Source organism: Passer montanus, unplaced genomic scaffold (genome assembly GCF_014805655.1).
Source record: "Passer montanus isolate IOZ18808 unplaced genomic scaffold, ASM1480565v1 scaffold145, whole genome shotgun sequence".
NCBI classification, from domain to species: Eukaryota; Metazoa; Chordata; class Aves; order Passeriformes; family Passeridae; genus Passer; species Passer montanus.
In genome coordinates this window covers 43067-61568 of record NW_024361496.1, presented here as the reverse complement: position 1 = coordinate 61568, position 18502 = coordinate 43067, and the positions used below count along the sequence as shown (strand labels likewise).

Sequence of the window (18502 nt, the reverse complement as noted above, 5' to 3'; positions counted from 1 at the left end):
ACCCATTCCATGCTCCGTGCGGGGGTTGCAGTTCCGCTACCCCAGGCGGCTCTCGCAGCTCACACCCTTTTTTTATGTGACCGCGGGAGGCTGCAGCCGCTGTTTCCGACACCGGGGACGGGGACAGCAGCCAAGGATTCGTGTGGGAAGAGCCGCCCGTGCCCGGCCCCGCCCTGCCCCTCACGGCCCCTCACGGCCCCGCCCCGCGCGCGCCACGCCGGTCCTGCAGCGCCCCCTGCCGGCCGCGCGGCGCTCACGGGCGGCACCGCGGCCCGGGCGAGGCGGAAGCGGAAGCGGCGGGAGGCGGCGGCGGGGCCGGAAGTGGTGCGGGATGGAGGGGCTGTACCAGCAAACCAACAAGTGCGTGAGGGACTGAGGGGGGGTGTGAGGGGCTGAGGGGTGTGTGAGGGGCTGTATCGGCAAACCAACAAGTGCGTGAGGGACTGAGGGGGGGTGTGAGGGGCTGAGGGGTGTGTGAGGGGCTGTATCGGCAAACCAACAAGTGCGTGAGGGACTGAGGGGGGGTGTGAGGGGCTGAGGGGTGTGTGAGGGGCTGTATCGGCAAACCAACAAGTGCGTGAGGGACTGAGGGGGGGTGTGAGGGGCTGAGGGGTGTGTGAGGGGCTGTATCGGCAAACCAACAAGTGCGTGAGGGACTGAGGGGTGTGTGAGGGCCTGTGGGGTGTGTGAGGGGCTGTACCGGCAAACCAAAAAGTGCTTGAGGGACTGAAGGGGGTGTGAGGGACTGAGAGGGAGGTGAGGTGTTGAGGAGTGTGTGAGGGATTGAGGAATGCCAGGGATTGAGTGGTGTGAGGAATTGAGGGGTGTCTGAGGGACTGAGGGGGGTGTGAGGGGTTGAGGGGGATATGGGATTGAGGAGTGTCTGAGGGATTGAGGAGTATGAGGGGTTGAGGGATGTGTGAAGAATTGAGGGGTGTGAAGGCTCAGGTGTGTGAGGGGTTGAGGGATGTGTGAAGAACTGAGGGGTGTGAAGGCTCAGGGTGTGTGAGGGGTTGAGGGATATGTGAAGAATTGAGGGGTGTGAGGGCTCGTGTCTGAGGGATTAGGGGTCTGAGGGCTCGGGGGGTGAGGGATTAGGGGTCTGAGGGCTCGGGCTGTGTGCGGGCTGTCCCGCCAGCCCAGCGTTTGTCTGGAGGATGGAGGGCAGACCCTCACCGGGGCTGTGCGGGATCCCGGCGCCGACACCCCTCGGATCTCAGCGCCCTCGGAAAGCGTTTCCCCGTCAAACCCCGTCCCGGAGGGGGCAGAACGGCGTGTGCCACGTCAGCCCCGAGGGCTCGGCCGGCCCGGGGCACCGGGAGCGGCGATTGCCGCTCATGGCCGTCCGTTTATTTAAAGCACGCCGTTTATAAGGAATTTGGCAGCAGGGTTTGAGGGGTCCGGCTGCCGCAGTTTAAACCACCTCTGGAGGCGTGAGGCTGCTTGAGGATAAATCCCAGATAATGCCGGTCTGGAGAGGGAGGTGTGGTGTGGGAATTGCAAAACAAGGCAGAAAGTCTCGCGGTTCTGTTGGTAACACATGTGGAATAACTCACGGGAAGGGGGCCAAAGGGCACATTTGAGCCAATATTCCGAATTTCCGTGGTACTTTGCATCTTCTGGGGCTCTGTTAAGGGAGGTGGGGTGGTAAAAGACTTGAATTGAATTTTGTGTTGAATTATCATTTCTCTGTCACTGAATAATGATCAGAGTGACCCTGCAGGGAGGAGCAGGACATCCTGCTGGAGATCTGGAAATGCAGGAATGTCAGAGCAGCTGTTATGGATATGGGCACTGATGTTGTCCTGTCCCTGTTTTTGTCCTGCCTTATTTTGTGATCATTGAATGGTTCAGGTTGGAAAGGACCTTAAAGCCCATCTAGTTCCAGAAGAATTTAACAACCATCAATATTTTGTTTGTTTGTTTTCCTGTGCCACTGCTTGTCAGGCCACAGTAGTTTTTTCTTATAATTACAAGCTTTTCATTTCAGTTGATGCCTGTGCATTCACACATTGTGAGACCGTGAAAACCATTCCCACTGTCATCTCCAGACCAAGCTGAACAGCTGTTTCTTGTAGAAAAGCTGATCTGTGTTTTGCATAACCTTCACCTTGATTTCTGTTTTTAAATAAAGTTTTGTAGGTGCTTATGAGGTGAGAGCACAGCGATTCCTGTGCTCCTCTAAAAAGTGCATTTCAGTAAAAGACGCTGAAAAGTGAGGTGCTGAGAAATGATTTTTGTGTCTGTTAGCTGACTTTTCTGTTCATTTTCTCTTTATGCCCTGACAGGCAGGTCCATGAGGTCCAGTCTTACATGGGACACCTGGAGACTTCAGACAAAGAGTCAGTGCACTGTAAGTGATGAGTGAGGTTGATTTAGTTTGCATTTTTAACCTTGTATGCCTTCTCATTAAATTTACAGTCATTATTGGAACAAATTTAGCTCCTGAGCCACTGTGATCAGCTGCTGAGAGACATCACCGATTCAGAATGCATTGAAATTGTGTTGCTGTTTAACTTCAGTAAGGTGGTGTTTTGCATCAGGACAAAGCAGAAGAGACAGGACAAGAATTTGCTTCATCTTCCTGTTATAATCCTTTAACTGACAGAGAGTGCTTGCTGTGGATGCTTCTTTAATCTCGTGGTAGAGTGACAGATTTTTGGTGCTGTTAGATTTTGGAGCTCATGGTCAGGGTGTCTGTGCAGCCTTCAGAATAAACAGATCAAAACCCCTACACTGAAGCACTTGTGGAGGTTTTTGAACACCTGGAGTTAATGAACACCTTGGTGTGGACAGAAATGCAGATTGAGAGCATCTCTGGGCTGGTTTGTCAGAAAGCTGAGGTGTGACTGAGCCTGCCCTGCTGAGTGTTATTCCCTCAGCATCCACCAACTGGCAGCTTTCCCCTAAGGATGCTCAGTGCAGTTTTGGGAAAAATGCTGTGATTTTGTGTGCAGGAACTTCAGCAGGATGCTCCTGACATTCCTGCTGCATCTGAGTCAGAACCTGTAATTCCACCTGCTTATGGGAAGTGTGTAGAACCACTGGGTCTGAAATATCCTCAGTAAATTTGGACTATAACCCTGTGCTCATAAATGACTGTAATAATAAGATGCTCTGATATATGTGGCAGGACTTTTTACCCCAGTGCAGAATTGGCACATGTATTTTGGACCTGTGTTTGAACTCTTTAATTCCTGCATGAGTCACTAATGATGGGTTTCATCAGGAACTCCTGAGGTGAAAGGACACTGCATTGGTTGGATGCATTTCTGCACATGTTCACTGACTTCTCTTACCTTAAACACATCTGTGAAACATGACTGGGTTCTAGGAAGGGCTGTGATAAATTTCCTATCAAAACATAGCAATTTACTAATTCTGGTTGTGGTTTTTGTGGTGATTGTACTACTCTTTCTACAATGCCAGACTTCCCAGACTGCTGTTCACTGGGGGTGATTTTAGAAGTCCTGAAAATTAGTATAATTTGCCATTTTGCTTCTATTGCTTGAGACAATTTCAAGAGGTAGGATTATATAGTTTACATAGTTCACAGTCAGTTCACCAGTTTGAATAGTTAATAAATTAATAAATATATGTATTTCTCTCCAAGGTAGGATTGTATAGTTTACATAGTTCACAGTCAGTTCACCAGTTTGCATAATTAATTAATAAATATATGTATTTCTCTCTCTATAAAGTTACTAGTGTGTATTTCAGAATTTGTGGAAAACATGATTATCCATGGTTTAAGAGCAGGGATAGGGGCCAGGACATCAAACTTGCAGTTTGCCTGTTCCAACTTTGAGCAAATGTTGGTATGGACAGAAATGCAGAAAAATGTGCAGTGGTGTAGTTTGGTCTGACAAAAGTTGCTGTAGCTGTCTGTCAGCTCGCCTGTGTTGAACTCAGCTGCAGTAAATGATGGAGAGCTGGATTAGGACAATTTCATTGATTTGTGTCTGGATGTGAGTCAGTCACCCCTTGGCTGTGTGAGATCCAGGGGCAAAGATGAGGTTGTGTGTGCTCTTTGCTTGTCTGGGTGCTGCTGAGAGTGGTTTTCTGGGCCATCCTGATGTGTGGAGTAGTTGGCAGGTGGATGATGATGCTTCTCTGTGTTCTTGTGACAGCAAATCCTGCTGAGGGAGCAGGTGGGGCTGCAGGGGGAATGTGTGGGCTTGAAATCCTAATTCATGGAACTGATGGGGAAAGAAGCTCAGATGTCTGGAATGAGCAGGGGCTTTCCTAGCTGCCTTTTCAGAGGAGGAGGGAAAGGTGAGAGTGTCAAATTACTGAGCTAAAAAAGTGACATTTCATTATATTTATAGTTCTCAGTTATCTGATTATTTTCATCCAGTAAAGATTTGCATCTGTGAGGTTTTGCATATTGCTTTGAATGCTTTTGAGCATTTGCCTTCATCAGATTGCAGTTGTCTAATTCAAGTCAAATCCTGTTTTTATTTCTTTGCAGTGGTAGAAAATGAGATTCAGGCAAGAATAGACAATATATTCAGCAACTTGGAACGTCTGGAAATCCTGTCCAGCAAAGAACCTCCCAACAAGAGGCAGAGTGCCAAACTGTGAGTTCACTGCTTTGCTGTGATTGTGCAGGGTAGTCTTTGTAATTATTTTAATTAAATTACTGGAGCCCTTTGCTTTTGATTTGTGTGAAATCTTTATACTTTGCTTAACTGATCTCTGTGTTCTACAGTAGAAAAGTTGAGGCACAGAGGCAAAATCACTTTCCTGCATTTAACCCCAGGATCGTGAGAATCATTAAAGCTGGAAAAGCCCTCAAAGATCATCAAGTCCAGACTGGTGATGCAGCTGGGTTCATGGCTCTGTTCTCAGATGAGCAGAACATGGACTTGGATGCTCTCTCTGTCACTTGCTTTTAATGGCATTTTGGAGGTAGAGAGTAAAATTCCTTTGTTTGGTGTCATTTTCTCTGGGCCATTTTCCAAGCTGTTGGTGACTGAAATAAAGAGCTTTCTAAAGTGAGCGGTGGTTTGAGCAGGAGGATGGACCACAGACATCAGAACTTGCTGTTCTTAATTAATTCTGTGACTTATTATTGCTATTAGTGTGACTTATTCTGTGAATTATTAATGTTTAGTCTAGAAAAGCCCTTGTAGATAGTAGAAGTAGATCTCATGTCACCATGTATTAAAGAAAGAGGCCAGTATCTGAAATAATCATTGATTTCTTTGTAGAATCCTGGAATGGTTTGGGTTGGCACGAGCCTTAAAGATCAGTTCCAACCCCTGCCATGGGCAGAACACCTTCCACTAGACCAGGGTAGTCTGGTGATCAAACATTGAATTTTATCAATCATTTAATCAGGGCCAGCAGAGTTCTGGACATGATTTGTTTCAGCCCAGTGGAGATGTCTGAGGTGTCTCCTGTAATACCCACTGACTTTTGAGCTCCTTTTAATAAAACCTCCAACTTCAGAATGTGATGCTAATTAAAGAAACTGGAAAGCATCATCTATTATGCGGAGGGGGAGGGTCATAAAATGGAACCTCGGTGGTTTGAGCAGGAGGATGGACCACAGACATCAGAACTTGCTGTTCTTAATTAATTCTGTGACTTATTATTGCTATTAGTGTGACTTATTCTGTGAATTATTAATGTTTAGTCTAGAAAAGCCCTTGTAGATAGTAAGAGTAGATTTCATGTCACCTGTGTTAAAGAAAGAGGCCAGTATCTGAAATAATCATTGATTTCTTTGTAGAATCCTGGAATGGTTTGGGTTGGCACGATGAGCAGAACATGGACTTGGATGCTCTCTCTGTCACTTGCTTTTAATGGCATTTTGGAGGTAGAGAGTAAAATTCCTTTGTTTGGTGTCATTTTCTCTGGGCCATTTTCCAAGCTGTTGGTGACTGAAATAAAGAGGTTTCTAAAGTGAGCAGTGGTTTGAGCAGGAGGTTGGACCACAGACATCAGAACTTGCTGTTCTTAATTAATTCTGTGACTTATTATTGCTATTATTTTGACTTATTCTGTGAATTATTAATGTTTAGTCTAGAAAAGCCCTTGTAGATAGTAGAAGTAGATCTCATGTCACCATGTATTAAAGAAAGAGGCCAGTATCTGAAATAATCATTGATTTTTTTTGTAGAATCCTGTAATGGTTTGGGTTGGCAGGGGCCTTAAAGATCAGTTCCAACCCCTGCCATGGGCAGAACACCTTCCACTAGACCAGGGTAGTCTGGTGATCAAACATTGAATTTTAGCAATCATTTAATCAGGACCAGCAGAGTTCTGGACATGATTTGTTTCAGCCCAGTGGAGATGTCTGAAGTGTCTCCTGTAATACCCACTGACTTTTGAGCTCCTTTTAATAAAACCTCAAACTTCAGAACGTGATGCTAATTAAAGAAACTGGAAAGCATCATCTATTATGCGGAGGGGGAGGGTCATAAAATGGAACCTGTACAAATCCTACCATCTTCCCAAATCTGTGTTAAATGAGAAATGGATACAGCTCTATAACACCTGAAGAGAAAATCCATGGGATAGGATGTCCAAGACAGCTCAGGAGTTCTGCTTCACATTCTGTCATTAGCCTGGAGCCTAAATAATTGATTAAAATGAATAATCACCCATGAATAATGAATAATCACCTGTGTAGTAGAAAAATGAGACAGGGAGGATGTAGGTGTGGAATTTCAGCCTAGCATTGGATGTCCTGCGTCTTGCAGAGAAGCAGAAGCCATCGTTCCTTGTTATTCGTTGCTGTTAATTTATGATGCTGCTTTGCTGGTACGAAAAGCAGAGTCTTCAGAAAAGCAGAGTGTTTTTGTGCTTCTGCTCCTTTGCAGGCGAGTGGACCAGCTGAAATACGACGTGCAGCACCTGCAGACAGCCCTGAGGAACTTCCAGCACCGCCGGTACCTGCGGGAGCAGCAGGAGCGGCAGCGCGAGGAGCTGCTGGCCCGCACCTTCACCACCAACGTAAATATCCCTGCTGGGGCTCTCTGTGCTCCAGCAGCTCAAATCCAGCAGGGGGGAGGCAGGCAGCCTGTAAACAGGGTTGTTGGAAGCTGCTGGGAGTGTGAGTAAAGGTAGAGAGGAATCAAAATATGTGGGGAGAAAGTAGAGCTCTCGTGAGGAAAAGCTGGGCTCTTCAGGCAGCAGGAAAAGGCCCCAGAAGCTGCTGCTCCTGTTTTATGCAGTGCAGTGCACCTGGATTTACATAGCAGTTATAAAAGGGTCAGTGAGGTCAGTACCAAAGTTACATTTCACTTGTATTTGTGTCAGATGTCTGCCAGATCCTGAGATCTGTGAAAAGCCTGCCTGTTACACACCCTGCTGGCAGCAGGTGTCAGCAAACTTCTGTGTAGCCAAACACAAATCACACACTGCATCAAAGCCCTTGCTTTTTGCCTAGAAATGAGTCAAAAGTTTGTAATAACAGGGATGTAGTCCAGCTGTTCTTGTTAGTTCCTCCACTGGGAAGTCCCCTCAGTGCAAATTGCTGGGGGAATTTGGCTCTGAATAATGTAGGCATGCTTTCAGATTTCAGTTTTCTGCAGCTGAAAAGTTAGTCTTGGGTTTTATGGGGTAGTTTTTTTAAAATTTTGTTTGTTTTTTGTTTTGGTTTGGTTTTGGCTTTTTAATACTATTTTTACGTTTTTGTTTGATTTCCCTCTTTATTTCCTTTCTTTGTTAAAGACGTCTGAATAATGTAGGCATGCTTTCAGATTTCAGTTTTCTCCAACTGAAAAGTTAGTCTTGGGTTTTATGGGGTGTTTTTTTTTTTTATTTTGTTTGTTTGTTTTTTGTTTTGGTTTTGGCTTTTTAGTACTATTTTTACATTTTTGTTTGATTTCCCTCTTTATTTTCTTTCCTTGTTAAAGGCATCTCACCTAACATTTTGTCAGTCATTGTCAGGACAAGAAAGAAACCATGTCAGCAATCCTAATTAACTGAGATTTGGGCAGTTCGATGCATTTCTCAAAGCCTGCCAAAAAGATAACATCTGGTATTTTTGTTGGCTATTTTAACATTTTGTCAGTCATTGTCAGGACAAGAAAGAAACCATGTCAGCAATCCTAATTAACTGAGATTTGGGCAGTTCGATGCATTTCTCAAAGCCTGCCAAAAAGATAACATCTGGTATTTTTGTTGGCTATTTCAAAATTATAAACAAGGCTTGAAGAAAACACTGCAAGCTGTTGTTTTTAAACACTGTGGTGTTTCCCTGCAAGTAGGGAAGTTTTCCTACAGGAAAATTTGCTGTTCAGAAACAAAAGATGTGTGAGTGGCACAGTTTTTAAAAGCAGTAACAGCCTTATGGATACAAAATATAGAGCATATGGGTTATTTTCTCCTTCAGATGTTGAAAGGTATGGTAGATGAAAAAAAATACACAATTACTTCGTATTTCTTTTTAGCTTGCTGCAAAAATGTGGCTTTAAAATGATCCTTTAATAGGAAAATGATGATTTATTTATCAGTTATCAGCCTCTCTTGGTTACAGTTTTCCACAGTTCCTATTCATCTACTCCCCTATTCTATCAGAGCTGTCAGCTGAGTGTGTGAGTAAATCACTGGAACATCCAGAACAGCTTTTGGAACATAGTTGTAGCAGTGCTCTGAACAGTTTGTTTGATTCAAGAGTTTAAAATGGTCTTTATCTTTAAAGCCTTTACTTGTACCTGGAGAAAATCACAAGCAGAGCTCAGGTGCCATTCCATCTCTGGTGCCATTCCATCTCCTTGTGGGGGGTCACAAATCTACTTCTCTGTTTTTATTGCTGCCTTATAGTGGATAAAAAAAACCCTTGTACAGAAATGAAATCTGCTGGTTTGAAGGTTGTTAAATATCTGGAATAAGAGCCATTCACATGGAAATCTAAGTGCTTCTGCCCAGACACTTGTGTGAGCCTTGGTGCTGTGTTCACAAGGGCCTGGGTTTGTGTGTTCTGCCACAGCCCCTTCATCCAGGGCCTCTGAGAGCTCTGTCCCTGCTTCTTCCTTCTCAACAGTGAGCAGAGCCCCTGCCCAGGCAGGGCAACACCAGACCTTGGCTCTTACTGGCATTTTCAGATGAACATTTGGGGTTTTTACCAAAGAGTCTGTTCAGAGCACGTTGTGCTGTCTCTGTGTGTCACCTGCAGCTGCTGGGCACACTGAGTGCCACCCATTCACATGACTGTGAATTCTGCCTTTGGGTGGTTCTTGTTCTGAGCATCTGGAGCAGGTGATCAGTATTCCCAACACTTGCCCCAGTTCCTGCTCTAAACCATGTGGGGGTAGTGAGCCATTTCCTTGCCCCTCTGGGTGGAGTGGTGTCCAGAAACAGCAACCTGGAGGCCTTTGGCAGACAGGAGTGATCCTATCCCTGCCCTCCTGTGCAGTCCAGATTACAGTTTTACCCTGTTATTTCCATTTCAAGATTCCCAGTTCCTAGTTGAGTGAATGCATCTTTTCTGGGAAAAACCATGAAAAATACTAATTTTTAATTTTTTTTTTAATAGGGCCCTGGGTGATGAGTGAGCCAGAGCTCAGGAACCAGGCCCATGTCTGTTTGTCCTCACTGCCAGAAATTTGCACTATTTTGTAAATGTTTACAATGTCATCTCCAAACATTCTTTCAGGCCTTTTGTTGCTCAGAAATGTGGTGTGAAATCTTCCACCAGTCTTTCATTTGCAGTGATCAATGACTAAGCACCTTCTTGATGTTTAACACCTTGTTAAACACCTTGTGTTAGCTTTGATGTTCTTTCCTGCAATACCCTTTCCTACTGAGATTACAAAAATTCTCTGCTTTTGCTCTTTTCATCCTTGAGATCTCATTATGGTTGAGCAGCTGCTCAGCTTTGCCTTTTGGCTTCCTCCCTATCTTCTCTAAATGACTCTTTTCACTCAAATATCAGTGTTGTATTTAAATCATTATGAAAAAAAAGGTGCAAGCAGAGTCCTGGCAGTCCTGTTGGGTTCTGGCCGTGTCTGCTGGTGCTTGTTGTGTTTGTGAGTGAGCAGGTAACCGAGTCCCTGCTTTCCCCACAGGACTCTGACACCACCATCCCGATCGACGAAACCTTGCAGTTTAATGAATCCCTGCAGAGTGCCCACCGAGGCATGGATGAGCTTATTGGCAGTGGCACCAACATCCTGGCGGGGCTGAGGGACCAGAGAGTCACATTAAAGGTGGGGCCACCATTTTTCACCACAAAGACCCCACATTTTTCTGTCTTCATGCTCATCAGGCTAAGTAAAATCAATATATATGTTGTTTCAGTGCATTGCTCCGAGCTGAGGATGCTGGAAAGGCCCAAATTTCATTTAAACAATTTGAAATCTTTACATTTTACCATCCTGTTAGGAATACCTTTAAGATCTCTTGGGGCTGGCTGGCCTTCACCTGCAGGGCAGCATCTGGAGTGCTGAATGTTGTGTTTGTTTTCCTTTGGTTGGTTGTTGTTTGTTTGTTCAGGTTCAGGAGGGGCAGTAAGTGGCTGGCAGGGGGATGTTGGTTCAGATTAGCATCACTCAGAGCAGCCACAAAGCTGCTGTAGAGCACCTGTGATTAAGATTAGTAATAAAGATAATGCACCTCAACAGTCCCTCCTTCCCTGCTGATAACAGCTGCATTTCTGCAGTCTCTTCACAGCAAATACTTGCCTTTTCTTTTACAGACTGTTCAAAGTGATGATCAATTCTGAGTGAAAAGCTCAAGGATTCAAAAAACTTTTAAATAAGAAGTGTGTGGGGAGAAACTGGAGGTGTGAAAAATGTAGGGAAATGCCTGTTGTATTCATCTTCTGATGGGGATACCTGCTGTTCTCAGTTTTGTGACACTGCTTTGTTTTGGGATGTATTTGCCAGATTTAGGCGTTTTTAATGACACAAACCCCAGGTTTGGTCAGGTCTGTCACACTTGCAGCTCAGTGCTGTGGCAGGCAGTGCAAGCCTGGTCTGCACTCTGGGAGCTGAGCTGGCTGTGCCACGGGCACTTGCTGTCCTGATCCCGGGGTTCCAGGCTGCCTGGTGTTCCCTGGGACCAGCACAGGACCAGGACAGGTCCAAAGCAGGGCTGCAGCTCCTTCTCTGCTCCCTACTCTTGTGACCAGGCCCTGCACCCACAGATGTTACACAGAGACATTAAAGTGGAGTTTGAAGCTGAGTTCTGTCCAAGATGAGGTTTAGCTTCTAGTTCAGGTCACTTATTCACTGACCTGGTGAGTATGGATTTGTTTTAAGACAAGGTCCATTACTAGGAAAGCCCTGAAGAAGATTCAGTGAGTGCTTCAGTGTTCATTGCAGAGGAATGGTGTTGTTGAGCAGTCTGGCCACAGGAGTGGTGGAGAGAGGTTCTGCTGCCAGCTCATGAGGAAAAGGCTGGCAGGACTCATTACTAGTGCCCGGAGAAGATTGGGGTTGTGAATGCGTTTTGGAAAGAGCACCTTCCTTGAAGTCCCTGCATCCCTGAGAGGGTTGTAGACATTTGTCCACAGTGTTGAGCACTGGATTGCTTTGGTGGCTGATCACATTGGCCTGGAGCATCCAGCCATCAGTGTCCCTGTGCTGCACACAGGGAATTGGAGTCTGTTCTCCAAGCTGGGAAATCACTGATCCAAGGTAATCTCTCATGAGGCACTGGATGAAGCACATGGGTTCTGGAGGGTTCCTGAGAAGAAGGTGCATCCCACCACAGGAGAGTACCATAGAGGAGCCCTGGCAGGACTTGGTGCCCTGCAGGGATGAGGAAATGCTGTTTCTTGTAGCAGCACCAGTCCTGTGTGGCTGCTTTTGCTGGCTGGCTGGCAGTGACTGCCTGGTTCCTGCTGGGTCTCCCTGGGCCTCCTGGCTCTTCTCCAGCCTTTGCCAGGCACGTGAGCTCTAGGCCAGCCCTGCAGCAGGGAATTGCTGGGTGCCTGTCCATGACTGCTGGTACACACAGGCTGTGCTTTCGGGGCCATCACACTACTGGGTGTGTTCAGGGGGATGTTGCTTCTCCCTCACAGGTGAATTGCTGGGTGTCTGTCCATGACTGCTGGTACACACAGGCTGTGCTTTCGGGGCTATCACACTACTGGGTGTTCAGGGGGATGTTGCTTCTCTCTTGCAGGTGAGGAAATGTCTGTTCATGTTCCTTTTCCTCTTAACTCAGCTTTTCTTACACTGACACAGACTTTGTTGCCTGAGAACATCTGGCAGAAGCAGCTGGTGTAGAGACAGCTTACAAAGATAAATGGGTTAATGTGTAATCATGGAACATCCCATGTTGGGAGGGCCTCCCAATGATCATCCAGTCCAACTCCTGGCCTGCAGAAACCCCAACAATCCCACCCTGGGCATCCCTGGGAGCGTTGCCCAAATGCTCCTGGAGCTCTGGCAGCCTCCAGGAGTCACCATTGCCTGGGGACCCTGGGCAGTGCCCAGCACCCACTGTAGGAAGATTCTTTTTGTGATATCCAACCCAACCCTCCCCTGGCCCAGCTCCAGCCATTCCCTGGCTCCTGTCCCAGAGGAGAGATTGGAGATGCCCCTCAGGAGGAGCTGCAGCCCCCAGGGGGGTCTGACCTCAATCTTCTCTGCTCCAGCTGAACAAGCGACCTCAGCTGCTTCTCCTGTGGCTTCACCTCCACACCCTTCATCATCTTCAGGTCCCTTCTTTGGACACTAACAGCTTTATTCTCTGTAACTTTGTGTATATTGGGTATAAATAGACAGGTATGGAATGAGTATTCCTAGATTGTCCCTTTAACTGATGCAGTTGTACAATTCCACTGTTCCATGACTGCAAGAATTGTTTTCCCTTTCTATTGTTTGCTTTAATTTTAAAGCTTCATATTTGGTTTCTGTTCTCCCAGCAAGGTTTGGTTTTGTTCTAAAGCACTGTGAAAGGATTCTGCAGAGACAGGGAGGTGCTGAGATTGAGAGCAGGGTGCAGGGGGTTAATAGGATGTGTGGGAACTGGAGAAAATGGATTACATGGGACTAGCAAAGGCAAAACCTGACTTCAGTGAAGGGCCTGAACTTCCTGGAACACAAGACACTGATGATGTAGCTTGGCATTGCAAATCTGTGTTTTATGGACTGAGAAACTTCTGCATGTGGGTCTAATGTAGTTGGTCTAAATTCTGTCCTTGGAGAGCCTTCCTGATCTTGAGTCAGGTTTATACTCAAAAAAAATTCCCAATTTTCACATTTTCACTCTTTGAGACCAGAAATAATGTGGACTAAAGAAGAGAGGCTGAAGTTTTTATTTCAGAGTCAAAGCATGGGGTTCAGCACTGTTATGGGAATCTGTGCTGTTGACCTGGCTCAGAGATGAAGGCAGTGTTAGAGCATCCTGGATGGGGTGTTCTCTCAGGGACAGCCCAGATGTCACAATGAGGGACTGTCCCTTGTCCCTGGTGTGGCAGAGTCCCTCCTGGCAGTTGCCCTCTGCACACATGGGTGCAAGGAGGGTCCTGGCCAGTGTTGGACTGTGCCTCAGTGCTCTGCATGCCCACAGGTGTGTCACTGTGTCCAGCTTTCCTCAGGGGTCCTTCTCACCTCCTGTGCCATCAGGACTCTGCAGCCCTGAGTCCTCTCCCTTCTCCCCACTCAGGGCAATGTCCCACCCTGACCTGTGCCTGCAGCACATCTCTGTGCCTGTATTTCATATTGTTTCCTCCAACCACTGCCCTGAAATAAAGCAGGAGGATTCCTGTTGTGTCCCTGCTGCTGATCTGTTGGTGGGACCCATATTCCTGATAATACCAGGTGTCCTGCCTGCAGCACTCTGTGCTTTTCTGTGGAAGGATTTCAGGGAATGGCATTTATTACACATTTATCTGCCTTTTTCTGCTATTTACCTTGCTAGTGTCTGCACCTTCTCAGTCTCTGTTGTTATGAACTGTAGTTTAGCAAGGGGAGCTCTGCACAAAACCTTGGCTGATTGCAGCTCTTCTTAGACTGTGACTGGAACAGGACCAGCAGAACTTTTACTCCTCCCAAAGAAAGGAGTGCATTTTTCTGAGACACTTTTTATATTGTCTCTGTCCAGACAGATTGTTTTGTATCTTTAACCACATTCCTGTTCATGTGTTTGAATTAATTAGTCCAAACACCCAGTTGTTTCCAGGGTCCCATGGCCACCTCCTGTGGATTGATAGGGATGGTTGTCTGAGAGAAGTTAGAATCCATCACTCACCCCCCATGATGAAATACTCTGGACTGTGGAATAAGAAGGCTCAGAGCATGAGGCAAACACCCAGTTGTTTCCAGGGTCCCATGGCCACCTCCTGTGGATTGATAGGGATGGTTGTCTGAGAGAAGTTAGAATCCATCACTCAACCCCCCCATGATTAAATACTCTGGGTTGTGGAATAAGAAGGCTCAGAGCATGAGAGTGATTGTGTCTTTGCTGTGTTGCTGTCCTCAGGGCACTCACAAGAAGATCCTGGACGTTGCCAACATGCTGGGGATGTCCAACACGGTGATGCGGCTGATCGAGAAGCGCGCCTTCCAGGACAAGTTCCTCATGCTGGGGGGCATGGCTGTCACCTGCCTCATCATGTTCCTTGTTGTGCAGTACCTGACATGAACTGCTGACCTCCTGCAAGAGGACTGTCTCCAGAACTGAATTTCCTCTGGGTGCTGCTTTGGATGAGCCCTTCCCGTGGACTTCAGAGTTTACAGATCCCACTGGGACAGTGTCACGTGGAAGGCACGTCGGGAAATGGATGTGTCTGGGGACACCGTGCTTGGGAATGGCCCTGTGAAAATACCCCCTGGCCTTTACTGCTCTCCCCTCAAGCCTGCAGGTTTAATGGTCTGGTTAATAGGAAGCAGAAGTGAACGTTGTGCCCAGCTGTGGCAAGGCAGGAGTGTCCCTTTGGGCACACAGGGATGGGAAGATGCAAAGGCACAGCCTAGGATGCTTCAAGTCTTTCCTGGCCAGCACTGACCTGACCCCCTGCATTTTGCAGTACTAGAATGGCACAGAGAATTTCACAGTGTTCATGGGCCTGAGTTCAGCCTGTCGGACTGAGTGTGTAAAAAGATTTGGGAAGTGAAGGGCTCCCATCTGCTGTTCCATTTGATTAGAGGAGGAGGAGGATGTATGGGGAAGAGTCTTAGAGAACACGGTTATGACCTCAGTTAACTTCACACACAGTATTACCCAGCACAGGTCTCTCTGGTTTAGGCTGAAATGCTGCTCTGCTCATCTGAGGAATGTTCTGGTGCCTCTCTCTGCCCTGCTGCTTCCCAGGGGTTGCTCAGTGCCACACTCCCTCCTGCTTCCACTGGGATGCATGTCGGGCTTGTGGCATCGCTCTGAGCCTCCTGTCAAATCCAGCCTCCAAAACTGAATTGCTAATGCTGGAGCACAGAGCTTTGGGGAGCTGTGTTAATTTCTTGAGGTGCTGGTTGGGTCTGGGGCTCTGGAGCTGGAATTTCTGAGTGGATGGAGCAGGTGAGTCCCCCTCTACTCCCTGGAGGTGTGGGATTATTCACAGAGCTGGACCAGGTTCTTCACACCAGAGGAATGGTGGGATTGGTACAACAGGCCCTGGCACTGGAAATCATCTTGGTCAGGAGAGTTTCCTCAAGTCTGTGCCTTGGGATGGAGACATCCCCACCCTTGGGAAGGGCATTCCTGTGGTACCCTTTGCACCTGTGGAGTTCCTGTGAAGGACCCTCAGATGTGTCACCTCCCGGGGGTGGTGCTGGCTCACACTCGTCTCCTTTGGGGTCATTCCCTGTTCCAGTGAAACATTGGAGCTGTGAGATCCTCATCTCAACCTGGCACTGCTTTCCCTATAGCCTGGGGGTGTCTGATGGAGGGGCCATCCTGGCATTTTGGGCATCATCCATTTCAATCACCCTACAGATCTGTTCCTATCCCCATGTGTGGCAAGTCTGGAGTATTCCCTGATGTCTGACAGTGGCACACATGGGTCATATCCCGATAATGTGGCCTTGTGCTGGCAATTTCTTCCCTGTTTTCCTGTCTGGAATGGTTGTGGGTCTCTGGATTAGTAACTAATCACAAATTCTGCATTCTGCTGACTGCACTGGGCTTTGCTTTCAATATGTGGCCTGTTGTAAACTTGGAGAAAGGGTTTTAATAACTGTTAGAATGAATTTTAGGGAATATGGACCATGAGACAAGGTAATGCTGGTGGGGTCCAGCCATACTCCCAGAGTGACCAGTGGCCCCTGTTCATGGGCTTCTCCATGTGTTTGATACTTTTCTGCTATTTCTCCAAGTGTCTCCTGCTCTTGGAGTTCCCCGGAGAAATTTGTCCAGGTTTTCCAAGGAAATACTGTAGCAAAGCAACCATGGAGCTGGTTTTCACTTGAGCCCAAGGAAGTAAGGAATTAAAAGGAAAATAGGAAATCTGCAGTGATGGAGTGTCTGTCTGGCTGTGTAATAGAAATCATAAATCCAAATTTGCCTGAAATTTATTTTGTATATGTAATCTGATGGATTCAGCCCTTGAGAGGCCAGCTGAGCACTTGCAAGGGGTCCCTGGGAAATGTCAGTTCTGATGAACTGATCCAATTCCCCTGGATTTTAAAGTGTTGGGGTTCAGGGATAAAGGCTGTCATTGTTTAAAGTTTCTGTAGTTGTGACCTGGTGTGGCAGGGTTTGTCTTACACCAAGGTGGGACTCTGGCCAGTCTCTTTCCTTTTGGGCTGTGGTAGGAACCATAAGACACTTGGAACTGGATTTTTCTTCTGTTTCTGAGCCTAGCTTGCCATTTTAATAGATATTTTCCTGTTGTTTTGCCTTCTGGAGTCTCCTTGTCCCTGCACAGGCTGATTTCCCCTTGGTGAGCCAAGTGTCCTTGCTACCCATGACATCCAAAGGTGACATGTGGGGCTTGAAGGAGCCAGTTGGGGAGCTGGTTTGGGGACATGTGACATCAGAAACATTTGTGGTGCCTGTAAATCCAAAGCGATTCCAAGGGCATCTCAGGTGGTTTGTGTGAAACCCGAAAACCTCCATGGCAGTGGGGCATGGCAGGGACACGGGTGGTTCCTTCAAGGCCCACATCTCCCCTTTGGATGCAGTGGGAAATGAGCTGGAGCCCTGGTGGGATTGTGGTCCCTGCCAAAGGAAATGAGCTGGAGCCCTGGAGGCTTTGCTGCTGTAGCTTGGTGGTGTTTCCTTCCGTAGCAAACACCTCACTTCTGCTTCCAAACTGTGGCACGAGTTCCAGCTCTGGGGTGAGCTGGTCTCAGGAGGAGACTCACTTGCCTCTGGAATAAAACTTTTTATTTTACCAGTATTTTATACATAAAGGAGCGAGGGTGGGATGTGATTCATGTGATGTTCTGTGAATAAAGATTTTTTTCAACCAAACTGAAGGTTTTTTTTCACCTTAGCCACCATATTGGTGCCACAATAAACAAGCAGGACCAGCTCCTCGTTCACTGGGGACAGGGGAGGGGGCCATGGGGCTGCTTGGGGGGCTTCTCTTTGGGTCACAGTAGGAAATGGGCCCCACTGCACTGGGGTTGGAAGGAGCAGGAGCCTGTGCTGGGCCTTGCTGGTCAGACTGGTGGCATGTGCCAGGTGGGACAGCCCCAGAGCTGGTGGTGGAACAGGAGTGGGGGGCAGCTGGGCCCCTGCTGTGCTCTGCCCACTCCCCCTTATGGCCTGAGAGGGGCCAGACCTTCCTCTCCCTCTCTGCCTGCAGTGATGCAGGTGAGGGGCTTCTAATTAGAAGTGAAGGAAGAGCTTGGAGAGCAAAATGTGGTTGTTGATAAAGAAATTGTGGATTTAAAATGTGAGATCAAGGGGTTGGATTATCTTTCTCTTGCTCTTCAGTTCTGTTTTGAAGTAATTCCAGTCCCCAGAGCTACAAAACACTTACTAAATCAAAATACCAGCAAAGAATGCAGAAAGTTGGCAGTGCTGTATGTGTGAACTTGATGCAGAGGTGGGACCAGCCCGGGGCAGAGCTGGGATGGGGCTGCACTGGGTCCTGTTCAGGGTGGGCCCTGAGGGGCTTTGACTGTGAGCAGCAGTTGGAAATGGGACTGATGCTCCAGGACTGTGTGTGAGTGGAACTCAGCAAGTGGAAGAAATCCAGGGGAAGTTTTATGTCCTGGTTTCACCTGGGATTGAGTTAATTTTCTCCCCAGCAGCTGTTCCCAGGCCTGTGTTTGGGATTCAGCATGGGAGTAATGCTGATAACACACCAATGGTTTGTGTTAACTCTAAATTAAGGACTTTTCAGTTTCCCAGGCTCTGCCAGTGAGCAGAGGCTCAAGAAGCTGGGAGGGAGCAGGGCCAGGACAGGTGACCTGACCTGGCCAAAGGGATATTCCACATCGCAGAGAATAATTCTGAGTGCATAAACTGGGAATGATGGGCTGGGAGGGGTCAGAGGGTGATGAACAACTGTACTGGCCAGCACTTGTCTGTGATGGGTTTTATGTCCCTCCCTCCCTCATAATTTTTTTTATTATTATTAAACTGTTGTTATCTCAACCTGTGAGTTTTACTTTTTTCCACAATTCCCTCATTTCCCTGTGTGGGG

General features: G+C 47.3%; 1 protein-coding gene across 2 annotated transcripts; it reads left to right on the top strand.

The window, feature by feature from the left end:
- Positions 1-301: 301 nt before the first annotated feature.
- On the top strand, positions 302-17319 carry GOSR2 (golgi SNAP receptor complex member 2). 2 transcript variants are annotated; one of them, XM_039700885.1, is made up of 6 exons: positions 302-360; positions 2289-2353; positions 4472-4580; positions 6831-6963; positions 10023-10163; positions 14389-17319. In XM_039700885.1, exons 1-6 carry the CDS (start codon positions 332-334, stop codon positions 14548-14550), a joined length of 639 nt encoding a protein of 212 aa, XP_039556819.1. In that variant the 5' UTR covers positions 302-331; the 3' UTR covers positions 14551-17319. The 2 variants fall into 2 exon arrangements, with proteins under 2 accessions (XP_039556819.1, XP_039556820.1); XM_039700886.1 differs by lacking the exon at positions 10023-10163 and having other exon boundaries at positions 316-360.
- The last annotated feature ends 1183 nt before the right edge of the window (positions 17320-18502 follow it).